We start from the raw sequence: 22,725 nt of genomic DNA, 5'->3' as shown, positions 1-22,725 counted from the left end.
ATTTCCTAGATGATCTAGAAAGTTAAAAAAATTTGCAATACTTTTGTAACACCAAAATGCCACAGCTTCTATGCACAAGGAATGAGACCTATGGGGAGAAATTGGTAAATTTAGGAAAAATAGGAAATTCAGACAAGGAAACTCACTCCTGGCCCCTACCAAGTGTGAGTCCCTTAAGTAGACCAAACATAAGTACATTTGTCTGTACATTCAAGCCTTCAGGGTGCTGGAAAGCAAGATAACTATAGTTTTTATAGTTAGACAAGTGCTTTTTGATGGAGCATTTTTAATAAGACTTGAATTTAGAGCTATGATTCTCCTAAGAGAGGAAGGAATATCATAAATAGAATCAGCAAGTGGTTTTGTCAAAAGAAACACACTCTCACATGCCCCCTCCTCCCAGTCAACAGTCCAGGTGTTGGGGGGAGGGGGTCCCAATACTGAAGGGAGCCGTGTAGCAGTCCCTCAGTCCTGCAAGAATTAATGACACAGAAGAACAAACACGGAAAAGTATTTTGTGGCAGTAAGAAAGCAGTATAAAAAAAACCAGAATTCTCATCTTGTGTTTTATTTCTTCTACTTTTACAAAACAACTGTTTCAAAACTTTCTTACAAAAACTTTAAAAAGACACATATACATGACATGTAGGAGATGAGAATAATGTTCCTCTAATACAAAAGCATTAAACAATATTTTGGGTGCTGGATAGCACTTCTGGCCCGTTTATTTATTAAGACTAGAATCCTCAGAGTTCTCCACTGTGACATTTTCTAACACAGTATTACTGGTTGTGGAAAGTAATTTGCCTGAACTGCTCTCCTTTTCAGTCTCTTCCCAAGTAGTTGTCAGAGGCCTCCTGAGGGTTTCCGGAAGCAAGAATGTTAGAACTCCACTCACTAAGGCCAAAGTCCCAACAAGCAACTAGAAGGAAGCAAAAAAACCAAAAGTGACACATCCAGAAAGAAATGTGCTCTTCAGAGAATAATCATTTCTGAACTTTGTTCAGAGGGCAATAGAATTGAAATTGACATAACAGCTGGCATTTTTGTTTCTCAGTAAGACCTTTTTGAATTCCGGTAGTTGGTGATGGACAGGAAGGCCTGGCGTGCTACAATTCATGGGGTCACAAAGAGTCAGACATGACTGAGCGACTGAACTGAACTGATGACCTTTTTGGTTACTTTTAATTAGTTGACTAAGCTTAATCTGATCATTCATCAACCACCATGGAGCACCTACTCAATAAATCCCAGTTACTGCCTGCATTATTACTCTTGTAGGCACAGTCCTAGGAGCTACACTGAAGAAAAAAAACTCCCTGCCCTGTCTTGCCAGGCTCCAGAGCCTCATGGGAGAACCCAGCATCTTGGATTTGGACTTGATGGTCAGGGATTGTCTTAGTCAACCCTGCTCCTGCCCGCAATAATGGACACGCTATCAGTATTCAGTAAATGGTGGGGACTGAATAAATGCATGCATGCACCAATGAACAGTTCAATGAACCAAAATCTGTAGCATTTAGGGGGAAACAAAACAGAGGCAATGGAAACTAGCTGCTACTTTGTGTGGGGGGAACATCACTTCATGGGAAATAGATGGGGAAACAGTGAAAACAGTGTCAGACTTTATTTTTGGGGGCTCCAAAATCACTGCAGATGGTGACTGCAGCCATGAAATTAAGACGCTTACTCCTTGGAAGGAAAGTTATGACCAACCTAGATAGCATATTGAAAAGCAGAGACATTACTTTGCCAACAAAGGTCCACTAGTCAAGGCTATGGTTTTTCCAGTGGTCATGTATGGATGTGAGAGTTGGACTGTGAAGAAGGCTGAGCACTGAAGAATTGATGCTTTTGAACTGTGGTGTTGGAGAAGACTCTTGAGAGCCCCTTGGACTGAAAGGCGATCCAGCCAGTCCATTCAGAAGGAGATCAACCCTGGGATTTCTTTGGAAGGAATGATACTAAAGCTGAAACTCCAATACTTTGGCCACCTCATGTGAAGACTAGACTCATTGGAAAAGACTCTGATGCTGGGAGGGATTGGGAGCAGGAGGAGAAGGGGCCGACAGAGGATGAGATGGCTGGATGGCATCACCGACTCGATGGACGTGAGTCTGAGTGAACTCCGGGAGTTGGTGATGGACAGGGAGGCCTGGCGTGCTGCAATTCATGGGGTCACAAAGAGTCAGACACGACCAAGCGACTGAACTGAACTGAACTGAACGACAGTTTCCAAGTGATTTCTTATAAAAATTCAGTATTTCTTTACCTTCCAGGTTTTGACACATGAAAGGCAACCTTTTAGACTACCACCAAGGTGTTTGCTTTCAAAAATGCAAATCACATTAAAAAACTAAAGTCTGTATATCTCTTCTCTGTTGACCACTATGAAGATATGGGTGGGTTTTAGAACTAAATCTGGTTATAGTCTGTAAAAACTTTGTTTTTACATAATTTAAACTCCTTTAGCAAAAAGTACTGAGAAGAGCCCATAAAAATAAATTAAGGCATAGGCTTTCTGATAAATCTGCATGTTTGGTGCTTTTATAGTCTCTGAGATGCAGTGTAAATTGAGACACGACATGAGGCCACATCAGGTACAGATGTGACCTGGGAAGACAGTTCTTGACTTGTTTTGCAAAACACTGATAACCTAATTCCAGAAATGCATGAGTAAGCCAAGAAACAGTAACAGAATTTAAAGTGATATTACAAAGGACGTAGAAATCCCAAGAGAGACCTCTGTCAGGGTCTGAAAAACACTGAACAAGTCTAAACAAGAAATAGAATCAAATGGACAATTCAAGACAAGACTGGATTTTCTTTTTTAACTTGGTAGAATCAGTTCAATTCAGTTCAGTTCAGTCACTCAGTCGTGTCTGACTCTTTGTGACCCCATGGACTGCAGCATGCCAGGCCTCCCTATCTATCACCAACTCCCGGAGTTTACTCAAACTCATGTCCATTGAGTTGGTGATGTCATCCAACCATCTTATCCTCTGTTGTCCCCTTCTCCTCCTGCTTTCTATCTTTCCCAGCATCAGGGTCTTTGCAAATGAGTCAGCTCTTTGCATCAGGTGGCCAAACAATTGGAGTTTCAGCTTCAACATCAGTCCTTCCAATGAATATTCAGGTCTGATTTCCTTTAGGATGGACTGGTTGGATCTCCTTGCAGCCCACGGGACTCTCAAGAGTCTTCTCCAACACCATAGTTCAAAAGCATCAATTCTGCGGTGCTCAGCTTTCTTTATAGTCCAACTCTCACATCCATACATGACCACTAGAAAAACCATAGCCTTGACTAGATGGACATTTGCTGGCAAAGTAATGTCTCTGCTGAAAAGTATGCTGTCTAGGTTAGTCAGAACTTTTCTTCCAAGGAGCAAGCATAGTAGTGAGTAGTGAGAATAGTCAGGCACTGAATAAACTCAGAACCTTGCATCTCTCCTTTCACTCCAAGCAGGTCCCCCATCCCTATGGCCAGCCCTCGCTACCCCACACAAGCACTCCAACAACCCCCTCAATCCCACCTCTCCCTCCCCCTGACCAGGAGGAGCCTTTGTCCCCTCTCACCTTCTCCTGGGGGAGGGCGGTGGAGGGGCGGGGTCTTCCCCCATCAATAGATCTCCCTTCTTTCTCACAAACTTTTGATCTTTTCCTTTCCACTGGCTAGTTTCCCTCAGTAAAAATAAATTTCTTGAGCTTCTTACAATCTCTGTACCCACTCTGCCTGGGAACTTGTACTTGCTACCTGTATGGCCCTGGGCAGGTGACTTAATTTTTCTGCTCCTCAGTTTCCTTATCTGTAAAATAGAAATAATTAATACTGCCGCTGCTGCTGCGAAGTTGCTTCAGTCATGTCCGACTCTGTGAGACCCCAGAGACGGCAGCCCACCAGGCTCCCCCGTCCCTGGGATTCTCCAGGCAAGAGTACTGGAATGGGGTGCCATTGCCTTCTCCAAATAATACTACCTGCCCCCAAAGGACTGTTGAAAGGATTAAATTAAATAACACATTTAGGGCACTTAAAACAGTAACAGTTGAGGAGCCAATAAACGGTAGCTGTCATTACTACTCTCTATCTTCTGAAACAAGCAAGAGGCTCTCCGCCTCAGCCCACATCCACTGCAGCCCCCGCCCATCTTCTCCACAGCAGTCCCTGCTTCTCCTTCCATCCTGCCCGCCCCCGCCTCCCCCACCCCCAGCAGCATGGCCCCATCCAACACCCATGGACGCTGCTCTTCCCAGGCCACAGATTCCTAGCTGCCAAACCTGACAGCCGGAAGCTGGGAGCCGTTCTGCCTTCCTCGCCTCCCTGCCTCCTTTGGGGTCCCAGTCACCTCCCCTGTTGCCCCCTCAGTTTCTGCCCTGAACCCCTCTTCCCATCTGGCGCTAAATGCCACTGTTTCCAGGCTTCTGCTCTTCAGTCTCCCTCCCTTTTCCCTCATCCGTCATAAGCTGATTCTCAAGCCTGTACCCCTCGGAGTTCCAGACCTGTAAAGGCACCAGCCTCCCCTCTGCCCCTCACCCCGCTGCCCCCTCCCCAGCCATCAAGCAGGCACCTCCCACTCCTCACCCACAATTCAAGTGCACTGTTCCTCCCCACCTCAGCCTTGTTGCTCCTCCTAGAGTCCCCTACAGCCCTGAGAACAACCTTCCACCCCTCCTGCTGTCCCCCTCCACCATACCCAACTTGTCACGGGTCCAGGGGGTAACACTTTTCCATTCTGTCCGCTCCAACCCGCCTTTAGTCTGATATTCTGACCTCCTTTGAGATCCCTGCATCCTTTCACCCTTACCTCCTGACACCCACACCACCCTGGGTGTTGGCAGCAATGCTTGCACCCAGACCCAAACTGGCCATGTTTCTTTTCCCCTCTAAGTTTTTGCCTTTCTGTTGCCTCTGCATGGAATTCCCTTATCTCCTCTTCCACCTGGCTGACTCTCACCGGCCCCTCCAGACACAGATGAAAGGCCCCTCTTGCAGGAAACTTTTCCTCTGGCCCTAGCTGGGTTGGTAGCCCTCTCCTGCAACCCCATAACCCCAACATTCCCTACCCCAGCCCTCTTCTCTGGGACCTCTGCCTTCCACACCAGTTTGGAAATCTTTCAGGACAAATGCTGTTTCTTTCATCCCTGCTCCTTATCACCTAATTCAAAATCAACACTCAACCTTTGCCAAATGAGTTCACAAATACAAAGATTATGTGAATTAGATGTCCACTTTTTCCCTTAGATTACTTAAAAATAGTGGTTGAAAATAAAAGCAACAGAAGGAATGATGCTCATGTACTTCTTCTGGAAAGAGAAAATATAAACTTATCTTCTAGATAATTACATCTATTCCTCGAAAGGAAAATACTGGCTCCCTGGGCAGTTTGACACCCATAAATAAGCTTAATGAGAAATTTAATAATTTATTTTTTTACTCATTAAAAATAACAAGCTACATCTGCTACATCCAAAGGAAGCACATTCACAGAATATTTTTGCAAATACACACAAGACCGTGATGACAGAGGTGGTCCTGGGGGAGGGGGCATGAGGGTCAAAGTGGAAGAACTTTTTTCTCTGCACCCCCTTTAGGACTGTTTGTTTAACCTACGAAAAAGGCATGGTATTTGGATTTGAACCCAGGTATGTCATTTAAGGGCTTCCCTGGTGGCTCAGATTGTAAAGAATCTACCTGCAATGTAAGAGACATGGGTTCGATCCCTGGGTTGGGAAGATCCTCTGGAGGAGGGCATGGCAACCCACTCCAGTATTCTTGCCTGGAGAATCCCCACAGACAGAGGAGCTTGGCGTGTTATAATCCATGGGGTCACAAAGAGTCAGACATGACTAAGCGACTAAGCGACTAAGCACAGCACAGAACATGTCATTTAAATAGTGATAGCAAAAACAGCACCTACGTTCTATGAACGGAAAAGACCCTGATGCTGGGAAAGCTTGAGGGCAGGAGAAGAGGTAGGCTACAGAGGAAAAGATGGTTGGATGGTATCACTGACTCAGTGGACATGAGTTTGAGCAAACTCCGGGAGGTAGTGAAGGACAGGGAAACCTGGTGTACTGCAGTCCATGAGGTCCCAAAGAGTCGGACACGACTGAGCAACTGAACAAAAACAACATTCTGTGAAGACTGCTTTTCGTAAAGCAAGTGAAATAGAGCTTGTCATATAACATGCACTATTAGAGTAGCTGTTAAATAAAATTTAAAATCCCTTTTAACTTTATAGTCTGTAATGGATCTTTATGGATATCCTTAAAAAAAAATCTTTATTTGGTTTTAGTGACTTTATAGCAGTTTGCTTTTATAGATTTATCTATCTTCTTCTATGTGTCTTGGCTTATTTTTTAAAAACATCTTTTCCACTTTCATCTTCTGTTAATGAGGAACATAAAGAAGAGAAGCAAAAAGCAAAGGAGAAAAGAAAAGATACAAGCATCTGAATGCAGAGTTCCAAAGAATAGCAAGGAAAGATGAGAAAGCCTTCCTCAGTGATCAGTGAAAAGAAACAGAGGAAAACAACAGAATGGGAAAGACTAGAGATCTCCTCAAGAAAATTAGAGATACCAAGGGAATATTTCATGCAAAGATGGGCTCAATAAAGGGCAGAAATGGTATGGACCTAACAGAAGCAGAAGATATAAAGAAGAGGTGGCAAGAATATACAGAAGAACTCTACAAAAAAGATCTTCATGACCCAGATAATCAAGATGGTATGATCACTCACCTAGAGCCAAACATCCTGGAATGTGAAGTCAAGTCGGCCTTAGAAAGCATCGCTACGAACAAAGCTAGTGAAAGTGATGGAATTTCAGTTGAGCTATTTCAAACGCTAAAGGATGATGCTGTGAAAGTACTGCACTCAATATGTCAGCAAATTTGGAAAACTCAGCAGTGGCCACAGGACTCGAAAAGGTTGGTTTCCATTCCAATCCCAAAGAAAGGCAAAGCCAAAGAATGCTCAAACTACCGCACAATTGCACTCATCGCACATGCTAGTAAAGCAATGCTCAAAATTCTCCAAGCCAGGCTTCAGCAATACATGAACCACGAAATTCCCTATGTTCAAGCTGGTTTTGGAAAAGGCAGTAGAACCAGAGATCAAATTGCTAACATCTGCTGGATTGTGGAAAAAGCAAGAGCATTCTGGAAAAACATCTATTTCTGCTTTATTGACTATGCCAAAGCCTTTGACTGCATGGATCACAATAAACTGGAAAATTCTCCAAAAGATGGGAATACCAGACCACCTGACCTGCCTCTTGAGAAACTTGTATGCAGGTCAGGAAGCAACAGTTAGAACTGGACATGGAACAACAGACTGGTTGCAAATAGGAAAAGGAGTACGTCAAGGCTGTATATTGTCACCCTGCTTATTTAACTTCTATGCAGAGTAAATCATGAGAAATGCTGGGCTGGAGGAAGCACAAGCTGGAATCAAGATTGCTGGGAGAAATATCAATAACCTCATATAATGCAGATGACACCACCCTTATGGCAGAAAGTGAAGAAGAACTAAAGAGCCTCTTGATGAAAGTGAAAGAGGAGAGTGAAAAAGTTGGCTTAAAGCTCAATATTCAGAAAATGAAGATTATGGCATCTGGTCCCATCACTTCATGGCAATAGAAGGGGAAACAGTGGAAACAGTGGCTGACTTTATTTTGGGGGGCTCCAAAATCACTGAAGATGGTGATTGCACCCATGCAATTAAAAGACACTTACTCCTTGGAAGGAAAGTTATGACCAACTTAGACAGCATATTAAAAAGCAGAGACATTACTTTGTCAACAAAGGTCCATCTAGTCAAGGCTATGGTTTTTCCAGTGGTCATGTACGGATGTTAGAGTTGGACTATAAAGAATTGATGCTTTTGAACTGTGGTGTTAGAGAAGACTCTTGAGAGTCCCGTGGACTTCAAGGAGATCTAACCAGTCCATCCTAAAGGAGATCAGTCCTGGGTGTTCATTGGAAGGACTGATGTTGAAGCTGAAACTCCAATACTTTGGCCACCTGATGTGAAGATTTGACTCATTTGAAAAGATCCTGATGCTTGGAAAGATTGAGGGCAGGAGGAGAAGGGGACGATAGAGGATGAGATGGTTGGATGGCATGACTGACTCAATGGACATGGGTTTGGGTGAACCCCAGGAATTGATGATGGACAGGGAAGTCTGGCATGCTCTGGTTCATGGGGTCGCAAAGAGTTGGACACGACTGAGCGACTTAAGCACACTTGACTGGGTGCCTGTTGCAGAGACATAAGAGAGAAACACGTTGAACCAATGATTCCCAAAAAGTAGATGCATACCACCTGTGGGTGCACAATGATTTTTTTTTTTTTAAGGTCATCTCCAACAATTTATTACTTGTAGGATTTTGCTAGTGTATAACACATATTACTAGTATGCATGTGTGTTAATCGCTCAGTAGTATCTGACTCTTTGCGACCCCATGGACTGTAGCCCACCAGACTCCCCTGTCCATGGGATTTCCCAGGCAAGAATACTGGAGTGAGTTGCCATTACCTTCGCCATGTAACTAGTATAACACCCATAATCTCACTGTTACTGTTGCTTAGGGCAAATCTAAATTATAAAAGCCAGTGTATCTCATTTAAAATGTTAAATATTATAAATTATAACATGAATGGCAAACAAAGTAAGAGAAATGCTTTACTGGACCCAATTGTGTTGATACAAAATGCCCTGTTCTGCAAGAGTTCAACGGTTTAAATGGGAGACAAAGACGTGCAAATGTTACAGCCAAAGTGCCACAGTAGGCTGTGGAAAGGGTACACACAAAATGCTATGCGGACCTGGGAAAGAGGGAGATTGGGTCACTGGGTCTGGGTGGCCTTCTTGAAGAAGTGGGGTTTGCTCCGTGTCCTAAAAGCTATCAATACATGGGGGCTGCCTCATCTACACCCCTAGAGCATTCAGCCCCCACTAGTCATCCGGCAGAGTCAGAGCAGGAGGACAAACTGGAAACAAAGCAAGTGGGACCAGTTTTGGTCTCAGCTCCCCAGCTGTGTAAGTCACAGCCACTTAAAGCTCCAGGACACCATCATCCAGGAGAACTGCTCTCTGCCAAACCTGGGAAGATGCTGTGAAAGGGACCTCTTAGGAGTACTGGAGAGAAATTGCAGCCATAATGCATCTTCCAGTTCTGGGAGCCCTTCACGGTTCTGACCCAGATGCAGTGCCAGCTTCTGAGGCAGCCTGGGTCCTAATGGTTCTTGGATTTACCTCTTAAAAAGGAAAAAAAAAAAGGTCTATATCTATCTACCTATCTACCATAAAATATACGTTTTAAATGCATAAAACAAATGTACAGTTTAAGAAATAATTATAGTACATATTGCTATATTTAAAATGGATAACCAGCAAGGACCTTTTGTATGGCACATGGAACTCTGCTAATGTTATGAGGCAGCCTGGATGGGGTTTTGGGGGAGAATGGATACACGTATATGTACGTGGAGTCCCTACACTGTTCACCCGAAACTACCACAACATTGTTAATAGGCTCTACCCTAATACAAAAGTTTAAAGTTTGAAAAGAAAAGAAATAATTACAAAGCAAACATATCATGGTCTTGATCACCCACAAGAAAACACTGCTCGAACCCCAGAAGCCTGTCCCTCCCTCCTCCACAGGAGGGGGTCCTGGTTTAGTCAATTAGCCCCATCAGTTTTCCTGGTTTTAACTTGTATAGTTACAGAAAGTCTGTGGAAAAGGGGTCTCTTTCTCTTAAGGGAAAAAAAAAGGTACATGAAAGCTTGGGGGAGGTGGGCAAGAAGCATTCTCTGCAGAGGGGATGTTCCAGCAAAGGAGGTGGGGCAGGGTATCATTGAGAGCAGGGTGGGTGTGGAGAGGCAGAGGAAGTGTGTGAAGAAACAAAATAGGGAAGATGGGAAGGGGTCAATCTGGAAAGGACGTGAGGATCAGGCAGAGCTGGGGTTTGTTCTGAAGGTGAGGGGCAGCTGGACTGGAGCTGTGGGTTCAGCAAACTACCCTGATGGGGTGGGGGTGGGGGTGGGGGTAGAGTGAGGGGAGGGAACCTGGGAGGCAGGCAGTGATGAGGAGCTGGACTGGAAGCAGGTGAATCGGGAGGTTTTGAGCGAGGAGGATTTGGTGTCATGGATTGAGAGGAGTGGGGTGGGCGGGGATAAAAGCTGGCGCTCCAGTGTCATGTGGGAGGCCAAGAACTCCCACCTCACGGTGGAGACAAAAGGAGGAGCCAGCTGGGTTTGGGAAATGGTGAAGCTATACGATGCCCAGGGAGGATATCCACAGGACTAGTGAGTCTGCAGCTTGGAAGCCAAGTCAGCACTCAGGAGCAGTTATCCACACAGCGATTGGGAAAGACAGCCAGGATGGCTCTTGGAGAGTGAGGCAATCAGAAAAACAAAGAGACGACAGAGAGCGAACAGCCTAGAGAGAGCTCCAAGCAGGAAGTTCCAGAAAGGGAGCCTGGAGGAGGAGGGAGAGGACCAGCACCCCCGGGGCTCCCCCAGGAGTCACTGCAGCACCTCCAGCCACCCCCACCATCCCCACCTCCCTGCCCCTCAACTCCCGTCACCTGTCTTCCTCCTGCCCCGGTTGTGTAACAGTGCTCTGTATGCCTTCCCAAACTCACCACCGGGCCAGGAGGGAATCTGCAAACTGAGCAGAAGCGCCCTCAGGCTTCATAAGCAGGTGAACAGCTCACACTGCCAGCGCCCAGAGGAGGCACACAGGCAGCCCCGACCAGGAAGAGCCCCTCAAGTTTCAGATAAGCTGCAAACCACACACCCCTACACCTTTCCACCAGATACCACCAGATTCTTCCAGGAGCAGCAGCCTCCAGAACTGGCCTTGATTAGACATCACAAAGGCTGGGGTGGGAGGCAGTCGGCGGATCCCGATGAAGGAGCACAGGCTCAGAGACCAGAGACCAGAGCTCCTGGCTTTGTGATGTGCTGAGGAGAGGCCCTACTTGAGCCTACTTGAGTTGCAATTAACAGCTGACAGTGGGGAGAGGGGGGAAGGCAATCAACAAACAAGAGAAACAGCAACCACCACCCTACTTAACAACTGATGAGCTGTTAGCAAAGATACTGCTGCTGCTGCTGCTAAGTCCCTTCAGTCGTGTCCGACTCTGTGTGACCCCAAAGACGGCAGCCCTACAGGCTCCCCTGTCCCTGGGATTCTCCAGGCAAGAACACTGGAGTGGGTTGCCATTTCCTTCTCCAATGCAGGAAAGTGAAAAGTGAAAGTGAAGTCACTCAGTTGTGTCCGATTCTTCGAGACCCCATGGACTGCAGCCCACCAGGCTCCTCCGTCCATGGGATTTTCCAGGCAAGAGTGCTGGAGTGGGGTGTCATAGCCTTCTCCGAACAAGGATGCTAGAAATCCCCAAACCAAATTATAAGTTGGAGCCTAATAAATCAAAATATAGAAGGCAGTTGGCTGCTGTGCCTCACCGCTATCTCAGTCAAGTTCTATAAATTGATGAACACCTGTGGCATGAAGATCCAAACGCTGGAGAGATAAATGCACAATGGGGCCACGATGCTTCCCACACGGCCCACCGTGCTGCCACTCCCCACGGCCAGCGACCTGGAAACACAGAGAGAATTAAGACAGCAGCAGGAACAGAAGACAAGGGACATGTGATACAGACAGTGAGAGAACAGCTGCCCAGATCCCCGTCCACCCTCCCCACAGGGAATAAATACTAAAGCTTAAGTCAGCTTAATATACTTGGAAATTAACTTTAATTTTTCAAGAGTTGTTCATGATTTCCCCTGGAAGATAAAATGGCAACCTACTCCAGTATCCTTGCCTGGGAAATCCCACGGACAGAGGAGCCGGGCAGGCTACAGTCCATGAGGTCACAAAGAGTCAGACATGACTGAGCGACTGAGCACACATGTTCATGATTTATATTCACATTCTGTGAAATATCAGTGTCTACAAACACACAGATAATTCAAGACAAAAGAAAGGTAAACCAGTCTTCGTCAGCTATGCAAATGAAGCTCTTACGATACTCATTCAGTCTAACACTAAGGATAACATCAGTCTTCTACAGCTGAAGTTTATTTAGAATAGGAAGTGGGGATTTGGGAAACCAAAAGATTTATATCTATGGATCATTCTATTTCAATTTTTTAAAGTCAAGCAATATCTTAATGTACTTTCCTTTAAAACTTATTTATAGACAACTATAGAATCTCTGCTGCTGCTGCCAAGTCACTTCAGTCGTGTCCGACTCTGTGCGACCCCATAGACGGCAGCCCACCAGGCTCCGCCATCCCTGGGATTCTCCAGGCAAGAATACAGGAGTGGGTTTCCATTTCCTTCTCCAATGCATGAAAGTGAAAAGTGAAAGTGAAGTCGCTCAGTCGTGTGCGACTCTTAGTGACCCCACGGACTGCACCCTACCAGGCTCCTGCGTCCATGGGATTCTCCAGGCAAGAGTACTGGAGTGGGTTGCCATTGCCTTCTCCAATAGAATTTCTAGTAGGAAGCAAAGAATGTGCTTCCAACATGATATCACTCAGTCATATCCAATTCTTTGCAACCCTGTGGGATGTAGCCCACCAGGCACTTTTGTCCATGGGGATTCTTCAGGCAAGAATACTGGAGTGAGTTGCCAGGCCCTCCTCCAGAGGATCTTCCCAACCTAGGGATCAAACCTAGGTCTCCCATATTGCAGGCAGATTCTTTACCATCTGAGCCACCAGGGAAGCCGTTCAACATGAGTAAGTATCTCTTATTAAGCTTAGGAGAGAGGCTCCAGGAGAAACCAAACATGCCAGACTCCTGATCTCAGACTTCTAATCTTCACAACCATGAGAAAACACACTCCTATTGTTTGAAGCCCTCAATCTGTGGTGTTTTGTTATGGCAGCCCTGACACAACTGACATCAGGACACCAAGAGACATGTCCTTAGAACATTAGCCCTGAGTCGGTGTAAGTCAACGGTGTTTGAGATTTTAAATGGTTTTAGGACAATACAGCATTATTTTCACTCCAGTACTCTGGCCTGGAAAATCCCATGGATGGAGGAGCTGGTGGGCTGCAGTCCATGGGGTCGCAAAGAGTCAGACATGACTGAGCGACTTCCCTTTCACTTTTCACTTTCATGCATTGGAGAAGGAAATGGCAACCCACTCCAGTGTTCTTGCCTGGAGAATCCCAGGGACGGGGGAGCCTGGTGGGCTGCCGTCTATGGGATCACACAGAGTCAGACACGACTGAAGTGACTTAGCAGCAGCATTATTTCAAAACAAATTCTCTAATATCCTTGTTAATGACGTATAGACAAAGCCTCTGATTCAGAATTAGTATCATCATGTAATCTTCCCACATCTCTGAGTTCCCCTACTTCTACAAAAAGAAAGCATTTATACTCAGAGACTGAATGTAAGGATATGACACATAAGTGAAAGATAATAAGAAAACAACACAAAAATAAGTAACTCTTACCTTACAATGGTTGGATACAGCTCCGCTGTATAAAGGTATATAAGGCCAAATGCTGCCCCGATGAAAAATTTTCCAGCCATACTTGCCACCACTAGCCAAACATGGTAATCCTGAAAATGTATATATTGGTAAAATAGACCATCATTTTGTCATCAAGTAATATTTTTAAAAGAAAAAGAGAAAATCCTCAAAATTATTACTTAAAACTTTCTCATCCTCTGGTGTCTTTCAGAACAGTTTCATTTTTGTTTGAATCTATTTTGTAAATTCTGCTCATGGTCTGCAAAAGCTTTCCCTCTTTATGAGATTTAGAGAAAAGTTTTACTGTGCCTCCTCTGCCTAGCAGATTACAAATTACCAACTAAGAAAAGCCATTTGGGAAGAGACACTGTGGAATAAGAGCCTCCCAGATAGTTTCTGCTGTCATCCTTGATGTATTCCACTTCCTGAAGTAGTTCTCAGAGACGTCTCACAGTCCATCTTTTCTCTCCTCCCCTGTCTGCCAGCTGGGTGTTGAGACCCAGGTGACCGTGGAGTTCATGCATTAGGGGTGGCAGTACCTCTGTCAACTTGTGTTCCTGAGTGGCTCCAGGGAGCCAAACACCCCCTTCACCACCCCTACACCCACCAGCGAGGAGCCACATCAAACTTTCTGTGAGCAAGAAATAAACATCTATGATGTGAACTCACTGAGATTTGGGGGTGCCTGTATTAAGCAGCCAGTGTCTCCTATCACCGTCATTACTTTGCATTCAGTGTTTGTTGAATGAATTAATGGAACTCAGAAAAATTGTATTGTGTTGACATTACCATTTGGAGAGAAGTTTTATTAGAGGGGAAATTTTTGTGATTAAGGGTTAGTGCTCTATTTCTAGAAATGCCATCAGCCACTTTCCGGTCTTCCACATTACTGCTGGGGCTTAACCACTGTAGAGGTGAAAGGTTCTAGGGTTCCCCTAAATCCTCACTGGCTCAAAGACAGTTGCCATCAACTCAACTAATATAACTGCAAGCTGCTTTAAAACACATGCAAAAAAGGTATGGATGAAGCTCCCTCAAAGTGGCAGAGACCTCCAAGTCTTAAGTAACTTTAACTAATGTGAATCAGTTGCATGTATCAATCACCTGGAATTTTCAATCCATAGCATATTTGATTCACCAATTCACTGATAATTAAGTGAAGCATAAAAGGAAGTCACTGGTTAGCTTAAATTAGATTTCAAACAATATACAAAACTTAAAATGCCTTGATCTAAATGTTGAGATACTATTGCTTTATAATTATATAATCACTATAATTATATATATAAAATATAAATTATTTTAAAGTATTGTTATAGTGACCATATTTTCTATATTGAGAATGAAAATACAGGTTCTAGTAACATTTGGGGTGAAAAAAGGAAGAGTTCTTCTGGGTGCAAGAGGTATTCTAGGCCAAAGAGTTTGCCAAAATACAGGAATGAGGAAGCCATTTCAGTAGTTTATGGCACCGTTTCTCACTAAGAAATTACATTCTTAGAAACAAGATCCTTGGGAAATACACGCACAATAGAACTTGGAAACTACTAACCTACCACAGTGAAAAACAAGACTGTTTAAACTGGAACAATTCTGAACATAAGACTCATAGTATCTTTCATCTGTCCCCATGACTCCCTTGATCCTTCAGATTTCTGATCAAATGTCACATTCTCTGAGAGGCACACCATCCTCAACCACTTTAGATAAAATAACAGTACGCATGTGCATTCCCCCTCCAAACACACTCACTCTCCATCCCTCATTCAATTTTGTTTTTCTTCATTTTACTCAGAGAAACTTGACTTACTGCACGTCTTCGGTACCTAGAAAAGAATCTGGTACATACTAGATGCTGGATAGAACTTTCATGAATGAATAAAAGTTTAAGATGACGATACTCACTGCAAAGTGCAATCTACTCTCCTCACTCAAGATGACCATGTTTACACAGTACAACACTGACCATCTCTGAGAAGTTGGATTTGGGGCTTCGCCCCCAACTCCCACATTTCTTTTTCCCTTAAATTTTCTACTATTTATTATAACAGAGAAGGAATGGGTTTTTTTAAAGAAAACATTTAAAATATTATGTATATAATCTATCCCTATGTCTTATTTCATCTTCGTATTCATAAGCTGAAAATGTCCCCATCAAACTGTCACAGTATAACTAACCATTCCCTAAGTAAAACATAAAAGAACTCACCTTGGGGATCACCATAATCACACCACTGGTCACTGCGCTTGACAGAAGGGAGAAAATCAGAATGTTTCTTCTCCCCACACGGTCCATCCCCAAGCACACAAGGACATAGGCAGGAATTTCCACTACACCTGTGATAGAGCAAAATGACACATCTCTATAAGCCAGAGCATCCAGTTGAACAGGGGGACCCTGCCTTCTAACCCAACGGAATGGTCAGCCTTCTCTCTGATCTCACGGACTTCTAAGAACTATCTAACAACTACCTAAGAGGCAGCAAGGCCCATGACTTTTAAACTCACTGGAGTGGGGAGAATGTTTACTGTGATGTGCACTAATGCTCACATAATCTGCTTAGCACTTATCATCTCTCCTCAGAATCTTATCCCCAGTGAGGCTGGAAGCTCCCAGGACACAGCACAGTGCCTGGAGGGCAAGGCAATGGAACGAACAAATATGTAAATTAATAGCCAACACTGATCTTTTCTGATCTTTGGCTTCTTCTGCTTGACAGAACTATGGGGAAATGTTTGTATCAGTAACTTCGAACTTAGAAATTAAGGTAGAAAATTCAGTGCAGCTAGGTACATAAAGTAATGATAACTGTTTGATGGATTTTAAACCTAAAAGTTAAGCTAATATGAATCCCCCACTGAGCAAGGACCTTGTCTTGGATCTCCTTTTACTCCCCTTCAACAAAAAACAAAGTCCGGAACTGACTTAAAAGCCCTTCCGTTGAAGAACCAAAGTTTGAATCTTAGATCCAGAACCAAAAAGCTTTACATCTATCACCCAGAACACAACAGGGAGCAAGCAAGATTTCTCAGCAAAACTGAGCAAACCCAGTAGCCTCTGAGAACTTGTCACTGCTTATTAGCCTAGATTGTCCACGTAACTGAAAGGTCCCTTCTTTCGACACTCTGCAGCTTGCCTAACCTCAGGACGCTACCCACCACTGCCTTTGAGGGCTGGTGTGCGCTTGCCTGTTTAACCACAGAATGCTATTAGCACCTGGACTGGCAGGTCTGGGTCTCCATGTCTTCTGTGGCTTTGGGAACATATCACTGCGGTGGATACATATTTCCTGAGTTAGCAGTACATCAGAAATTAAACTCTGCTGCAGCTGCTCAGGAAAAAAAAAAGGCTGGGCAAAGACAAAAAATAACATTCTGAGCCCTTCTGGAGATATGAGTCTCCCTTCTCTTCAATTCAGTTCAGTTCAGTTCAGTCGCTCAGTCATGTCCGACTCTTTGTGACCCCATGAATCCCAGCATGCCAGGCCTCCCTGTCCATCACCAACTCCCGGAGTTCACTGAGACTCACGTCCATCGAGTCAGTGATGCCATCCAGCCATCTCATCCTCTGTCGTCCCCTTCTCCTCCTGCCCCCAATCCCTCCCAGCATCAGGGTCTTTTCCAATGAGTCAACTCTTCACATGAGATGGCCAAAGTACTGGAGTTTCAGCTTCAGCATCAGTCCTCCCAAGGAACACCCAGGACTGATCTCCTTTAGGATGGACTGGTTGGATCTCCTTGCAGTCCAAGGGACTCTCAAGAGTCTTCTCCAACACCACAGTTCGAAAGCATCAATTCTTCGGCGCTCAGCTTTCTTCGCAGTCCAACTCTCACATCCATACATAACCACTGGAAAAACCATAGCCTTGACCTTCTCTTCATTAACATGAGAAATAAACAACTCCAGAGAAAATGCCTCCCCTTCACAGACCCTGCTGTAAGGTCTGGTGCATCTGGACCAAACAGTAGGTTCATCTATTACTCTGCTTTTTTTTTTTTTTTTAAGGACTTTTCAAGATCAAATAAAACAATGATTCTCAAAAGAACCTCCTAGGAATAGGCCTGGATTATCACCTCCACTTTCCAACTAACATTAAATTAGTCAGTTTAGTTCAGTCGCTCTGCTGCTGCTGCTGCTGAGTCACTTCAGTCGTGTCCGACTCTGTGTGACCCCAGAGACGGCAGCCCACCAGGATGCCCCGTCCCTGGGATTCTCCAGGCAAGAACACTGGAGTGGGTTGTCATTTCCTTCTCCAATGCATGAAAGTGAAAAGTGAAAGTGAAGTCGCTCAGTCATGTCCGACCCTCAGCGGCCCCATGGACTGCAGCCTTCCAGGCTCCTCCATCCATGGGATTTTCCAGGCAAGAGTACTGGAGTGGGGTGCCATTGCCTTCTCCAAGTTCAGTCGCTCAGTTTTGTCCAACTCTTTGTGACCCCATGGACTGCAGCATGCCAGGCTTCCCTGTCCATCACCAACTGCTGGAGCTTACTCAAACTCATGTCCATTAAGTTGGTGATGCCATCCAACCATCTCATCCTCTGTCATCCCCTTCTCCTCCCACCTTCAATCATTCCCAACACTAAATGACTTGAGCCAAATGAGTAAGTGACAGCTCAGGGACTGGTCTTTGGGAGCCAAGCCTTTCCTGCCACCTCCCTCCCTCATGTGTGATTCCCTCCACGTCTGACTCAGGACTCTCCTCTCTCCAGCACTGTGTGCAAGGCCACCAGTTGAATTCCTGGAGCCTAGGCAATGGCACCCCACTCCAGCACTCTTGCCTGGAAAATCCCATGGACGGAGGAGCCTGGTAGGCTGCAGTCCATGAGGTCGCTAAGAGTCGGACACGACTGAGCGACTTCCCTTTCACTTTTCACTTTCATGCCTTGGAGAAGGAAATGGCAACCCACTCCAGTTCTTGCCTGGAGAATCCCAGGGATGGGGAATCTGGTGGGCTGCCGTCTATGGGGTCACACAGAGTCAGACACGACTGAAGCGACTTAGCAGCAGCAGCAGCAAAGCTGCACAGCTACTGGGAAAGCTGAAGAGACCTTGTCAAGTATATTTCACCTTGATTCTTCTTGAGTTGTTGTAGAGATGCCGCGTCTATATTTTTGACTTGACTATGGGCTAGAAATGGTGCAACCAATGAACCCTTCTGGGATTAGGACAATGTGCCATTATTTTCTTCACTTTTATAATGTATAATCTCTCTAATCACTCAGACCCCATTCTGATCCTATCTCCATATAACCCCAAACGTGTGTCCTGAGGCTACTGTAGCATTCATCACCTGCAAGTAGCACAAAACCTGAACTGAAATCCCCTGACCATCTCAGGAGCTGAAAACTTCTTCAAAGTTTGCACAGCACAAAAGTACTGACTAGAAGAGCTTGACAAGCAGAGGGCTACTGGCAAGGGTCATGACATGAAAAAAGCAAAGGCAGTAGAGACTATGTGCGTGCTCAGTCACTTCAGTCCTGTCTGACTCTTTGCAACCCCGTAGACTGTAGCCCACCAGGCTCCTCTGTCCATGGGATTCTCCAGGCAAGAATACTGGAGTGGGTTGCCATACTCTCCTCCAAGGGGATCTTCCCGACCCAGGGATCAAACCCCCGTCTCCTGCATTGTCGGTAGGTTTTTTCACTCCTGAGCCATCGGGGAAGCCCAGTGGCTATAAAACAATGCTATTTGTCTTGGAAACATTTTTATATTTATGAGATTGCCTGTTTCCTTGAGAAGTGATACATCTCCATCAAATTGAACAGACTATATCATAAAGATCTAAAACCCCAGCATTCCTAAACTTCCTGATGTCACACCCCACCCCACCTGATTCTGCTACCATTTGCTGCTCTGTTCTAGAAATACTGGGCTTCCCTGGTGGCTCAGATGGGAAAGCGTCTGCCTACAATGCGGGAGACCCGGGTTCAATCCCTGTTTCTCAAACTGACACATAGAATGCGTTCACTTGTTCATAAAATGTGTTTGAAGTCAAGATGGGCTCTTTTTATAAACTTGTTGGTCTGTCCCCTCTCAAAAAAGAGTAGTTCTTTTTCTTAAAATGACTTATAATTTCTTTGTGCTAGAATCAACAAAAACAGGTGTCTCATCAGAGCACTTTAATGAGAAAGGATGATATTTATGTATAACAATTTTAAAGCAAACTTTTCTGGGGATGATATCAAATGCAAGTAGCCTACACAGAAATAACCAGCTGCACAAATGCATTTCTGATAATTCTCTCATGTCTGGTGTGAATTTGGTTAGGAGTCACACTCAGCTCAGGCTATCACAGCTTCAGAGCTATTTTAACCCGCCACTGAATTAAAAGAAGCATGACATCATAAACTACAGTTGCATGTGTTTAGGTTATTTTACTGACTAAAATTCCTAAATTAGAAGGTAGAAAGATGCCAGAAGATCTCCAAGACATGTTGAATTTTAAAAGGAATGAAACTTGCAAAGAACAATATGTAGTGAATAATCTCATTTATGTTAAAATATAAAACATTTATCTGTACAAATGTATGGAGATGCATAAAAAGAAATCTGAAAGTACAGGCCAAAGGTTATAGAAGGTACCTCTGAACTACAGTTCTGGGATGGCAATGGGCTTAAAGGAAGGAAGTAAGCAAGAAGAGGCAGGAAAGGAAGGAGGGACTCAAGTCTTCAATTTTGCATTTTTTTAAAAGAAAATATATACCTGTGTAACACTAAAAGGGGCTTCCCTGGTGTCTCAGATGGTAAAGAATTTGTCTGCAGTGCAGGAGACCTAGGTTCAATCCCTGGGTCAGGAAGATCTCCTGGAGAAGGAATGGTTGCCCACTCCAGTATTCTTGCCTGGAAAATTCTGGACAGAGGTATCTGGAGGGCTACAGTCCATGGGGTCGCAAAGAGTTGGACATGACTGAGCTACTCACACACACACACACACACACACACACAAAATACTAAAAAAGACCATAATGACATAGCCGGCAGTGTTGTTCCTGGTAGAAATAAAGACAACAGAAACACTCTCAAAACTTGGTAGAAATTTCACTTCGCAGCTACACTTAATATAGTTTAACCACTTACCCATAAGGAAGAGATTTAAATATTCACTGCCTCCCAAATGAACAGAATTCAAGGAGAAGGTGTAGAACCCCAAACACCCTGTGAACCAAATCAGCCAAAGAATAAGTGTCCTTGTTCCAATACTCCAGTCATAAAACAGTTCTGACAGGGTGTGCTTCTCAACTTGAGAGGGCTTATTACCAGCAGAACCATCGTGATCCAGTGACAAAATTTCTGACAGTTTACAGGGTCTCGTCCTATTCCACTTGGCCATCGTATCAATTACTTTTTGTGCTTCTTCATATTTTCCCCCTGAGATAAGCCAAAAAGGTGTCTCTGGGAGCATCCAACAGCACAAGACAAAGGGGACAGTCACGGAGGAGAGGACTATCTGATAGATCCACCAGGTCCTGACGAAGTAGCCCGTCAAAGCCACCACCATGGTTCCAAAAGCAAAAAAGGAATGCAAGTGGATGGACGCCCACGTCCGAGACTTCATGCCGACAAATTCTGTCACATAGACAAACACCACCACGAGATAGCCACTTCCAGACTGCAAAACAAAGCAGGGAGGGTGGGCCAGATTTAAGGTCACACACATAACTACTAAGGAGTTTGACCCTCTACAAATCACACCAGAAAGAAAAGAAAGCTTTGTTTTCTGAAACCCATATCACATTCATACAATGGAATTTAATCCAATCCATCCTTCTTCTTTAAACGTGTCCTCTCATCTCCCCACACCCTGTCTACTGCAAAAGGCAAAGCTTGAGTGGTTTTGTGTGATATAAATGTTAGACACTGCCTTTTGCTTCATTTCCTTTACAGTGTGAATTTACATCTCAGGTCCCTGCAAATATGTGTATTAATTTATCTATACATAGAAGAGCCTTTTTTATTAAATCCTAAATTCTAAATGGGAAAAAACCATTTATATAGTAATTAGTGAGAAGAAAAAAGATTTGATTAAAATTTCATTTTGACATGCAACAACAACAACAACAACAACAAAAAACAGACAAATTGGACTTCGGGGAAATTCAAAACGTCTTTGCATCAAAAGACACTATCAGTGGAGTGAAAAGGCAACTTATGGAACAAGAGATGTGCAAATCATATATCTGATAAGAGACTAATATCCAGAATACACAGAGAACTTCTAAAACTCAACAATAAAACAAAACCTTACATGATATTTGGTCCTGTCAGAAACATTCATAAAACATTCAGTCCACACCAAAAGGTCCTGGAAATTTGGTCCTACCCAAAAGACCTATAAGTATATTTGGTCCAAGCCAAATGGTTTTGGATAAGATCAGATATCAACTACCTTTTGGCATGGACCAAATATCTTATGGATGGTTTGGATAGGACCAAATATCTGCTAACCAAACAAACAATCAAATTCAACAATGGGCTTGGATTCCTCCAAAGAAAATACAGGAATGGCCATTAAGCAACGAAAAGATGCTCAGCATCACTAATCATTAGGTTAAATGCAAATCAAAATCATGATTTGATATGCCACCTCATGGACATTAGGATGGCTAGTATAAAATAAAATAAAGTAAGTGTTGGTGAGGATATGGAGAAATCAGAACCCTTATGCACTGTTGGCAGAAATGTAAAATGGTACAACCACTATGGAAAACAGTATGGAGAGTCCTCAAAAAACTAAAAATATAATTGCCTTATGATCCAGAAATCCCATTTTGGGAATATACCCAAAAGAATTTAAAGTGGGATCTCAAAGAAATATTTTTACACTTATGTTCATAACAGCATTATTCACAGTAGCTAAAATACGGAAGCAATCCAAGCTCCCATCAACAGCAATCCATCAACAGATGAATAGATAACACACAATGGAGTATTATTTAGCTTTAAGAAAAGAATATTCTGACATACGCTCCAACATGAATTAACTTTGAGGACATTACACTAAGTGAAATAAGCTAATCACAAAAAGACAAATATTGTATGATTCCATTTATATCAGGCCTAGTATCTAGAGTAGTCAAATTCACAGAGACAGAAAGTAGAATGGTGGTTGCTAGGGGCTGGCGGGGAAAGGAGTATGGGGAGCTACTGTTTAATGAATATAGACTTTCAGATTTGCAAGACAAAAAGAATTCTGGAGTTGGATGGTGGGGATGGT

General features: G+C 44.0%; 1 protein-coding gene across 2 annotated transcripts in view; it reads right to left on the bottom strand.

Annotated features, from left to right (window-relative positions):
- Positions 1–552: 552 nt before the first annotated feature.
- Positions 553–22,725, bottom strand: part of SLC22A16 (solute carrier family 22 member 16) — a 35,246-nt gene continuing 13,073 nt past the window's right edge. The window contains exons 4-8 of one of the 2 annotated variants that reach the window (XM_019967217.2): positions 20,589–21,120; positions 15,719–15,846; positions 13,489–13,598; positions 11,512–11,611; positions 553–922 (exon numbers count right to left, since the gene is read on the bottom strand). In XM_019967217.2, coding sequence (XP_019822776.2) covers positions 725–922; positions 11,512–11,611; positions 13,489–13,598; positions 15,719–15,846; positions 20,589–21,120 — 1,068 coding nt within the window. In that variant the 3' untranslated portion in view covers positions 553–724. Of the gene's footprint in view, positions 923–11,475; positions 11,612–13,488; positions 13,599–15,718; positions 15,847–20,588; positions 21,121–22,725 lie in introns of both variants that reach the window. The other variant, XM_019967218.2, reaches the window with a different exon arrangement.

This window comes from Bos indicus, chromosome 9 (genome assembly GCF_029378745.1).
Source record: "Bos indicus isolate NIAB-ARS_2022 breed Sahiwal x Tharparkar chromosome 9, NIAB-ARS_B.indTharparkar_mat_pri_1.0, whole genome shotgun sequence".
Taxonomy (NCBI): Eukaryota; Metazoa; Chordata; class Mammalia; order Artiodactyla; family Bovidae; genus Bos; species Bos indicus.
The sequence above is the reverse complement of the archived record's forward strand: the minus strand, read 5'-3'. Positions and strand labels throughout refer to the sequence as shown.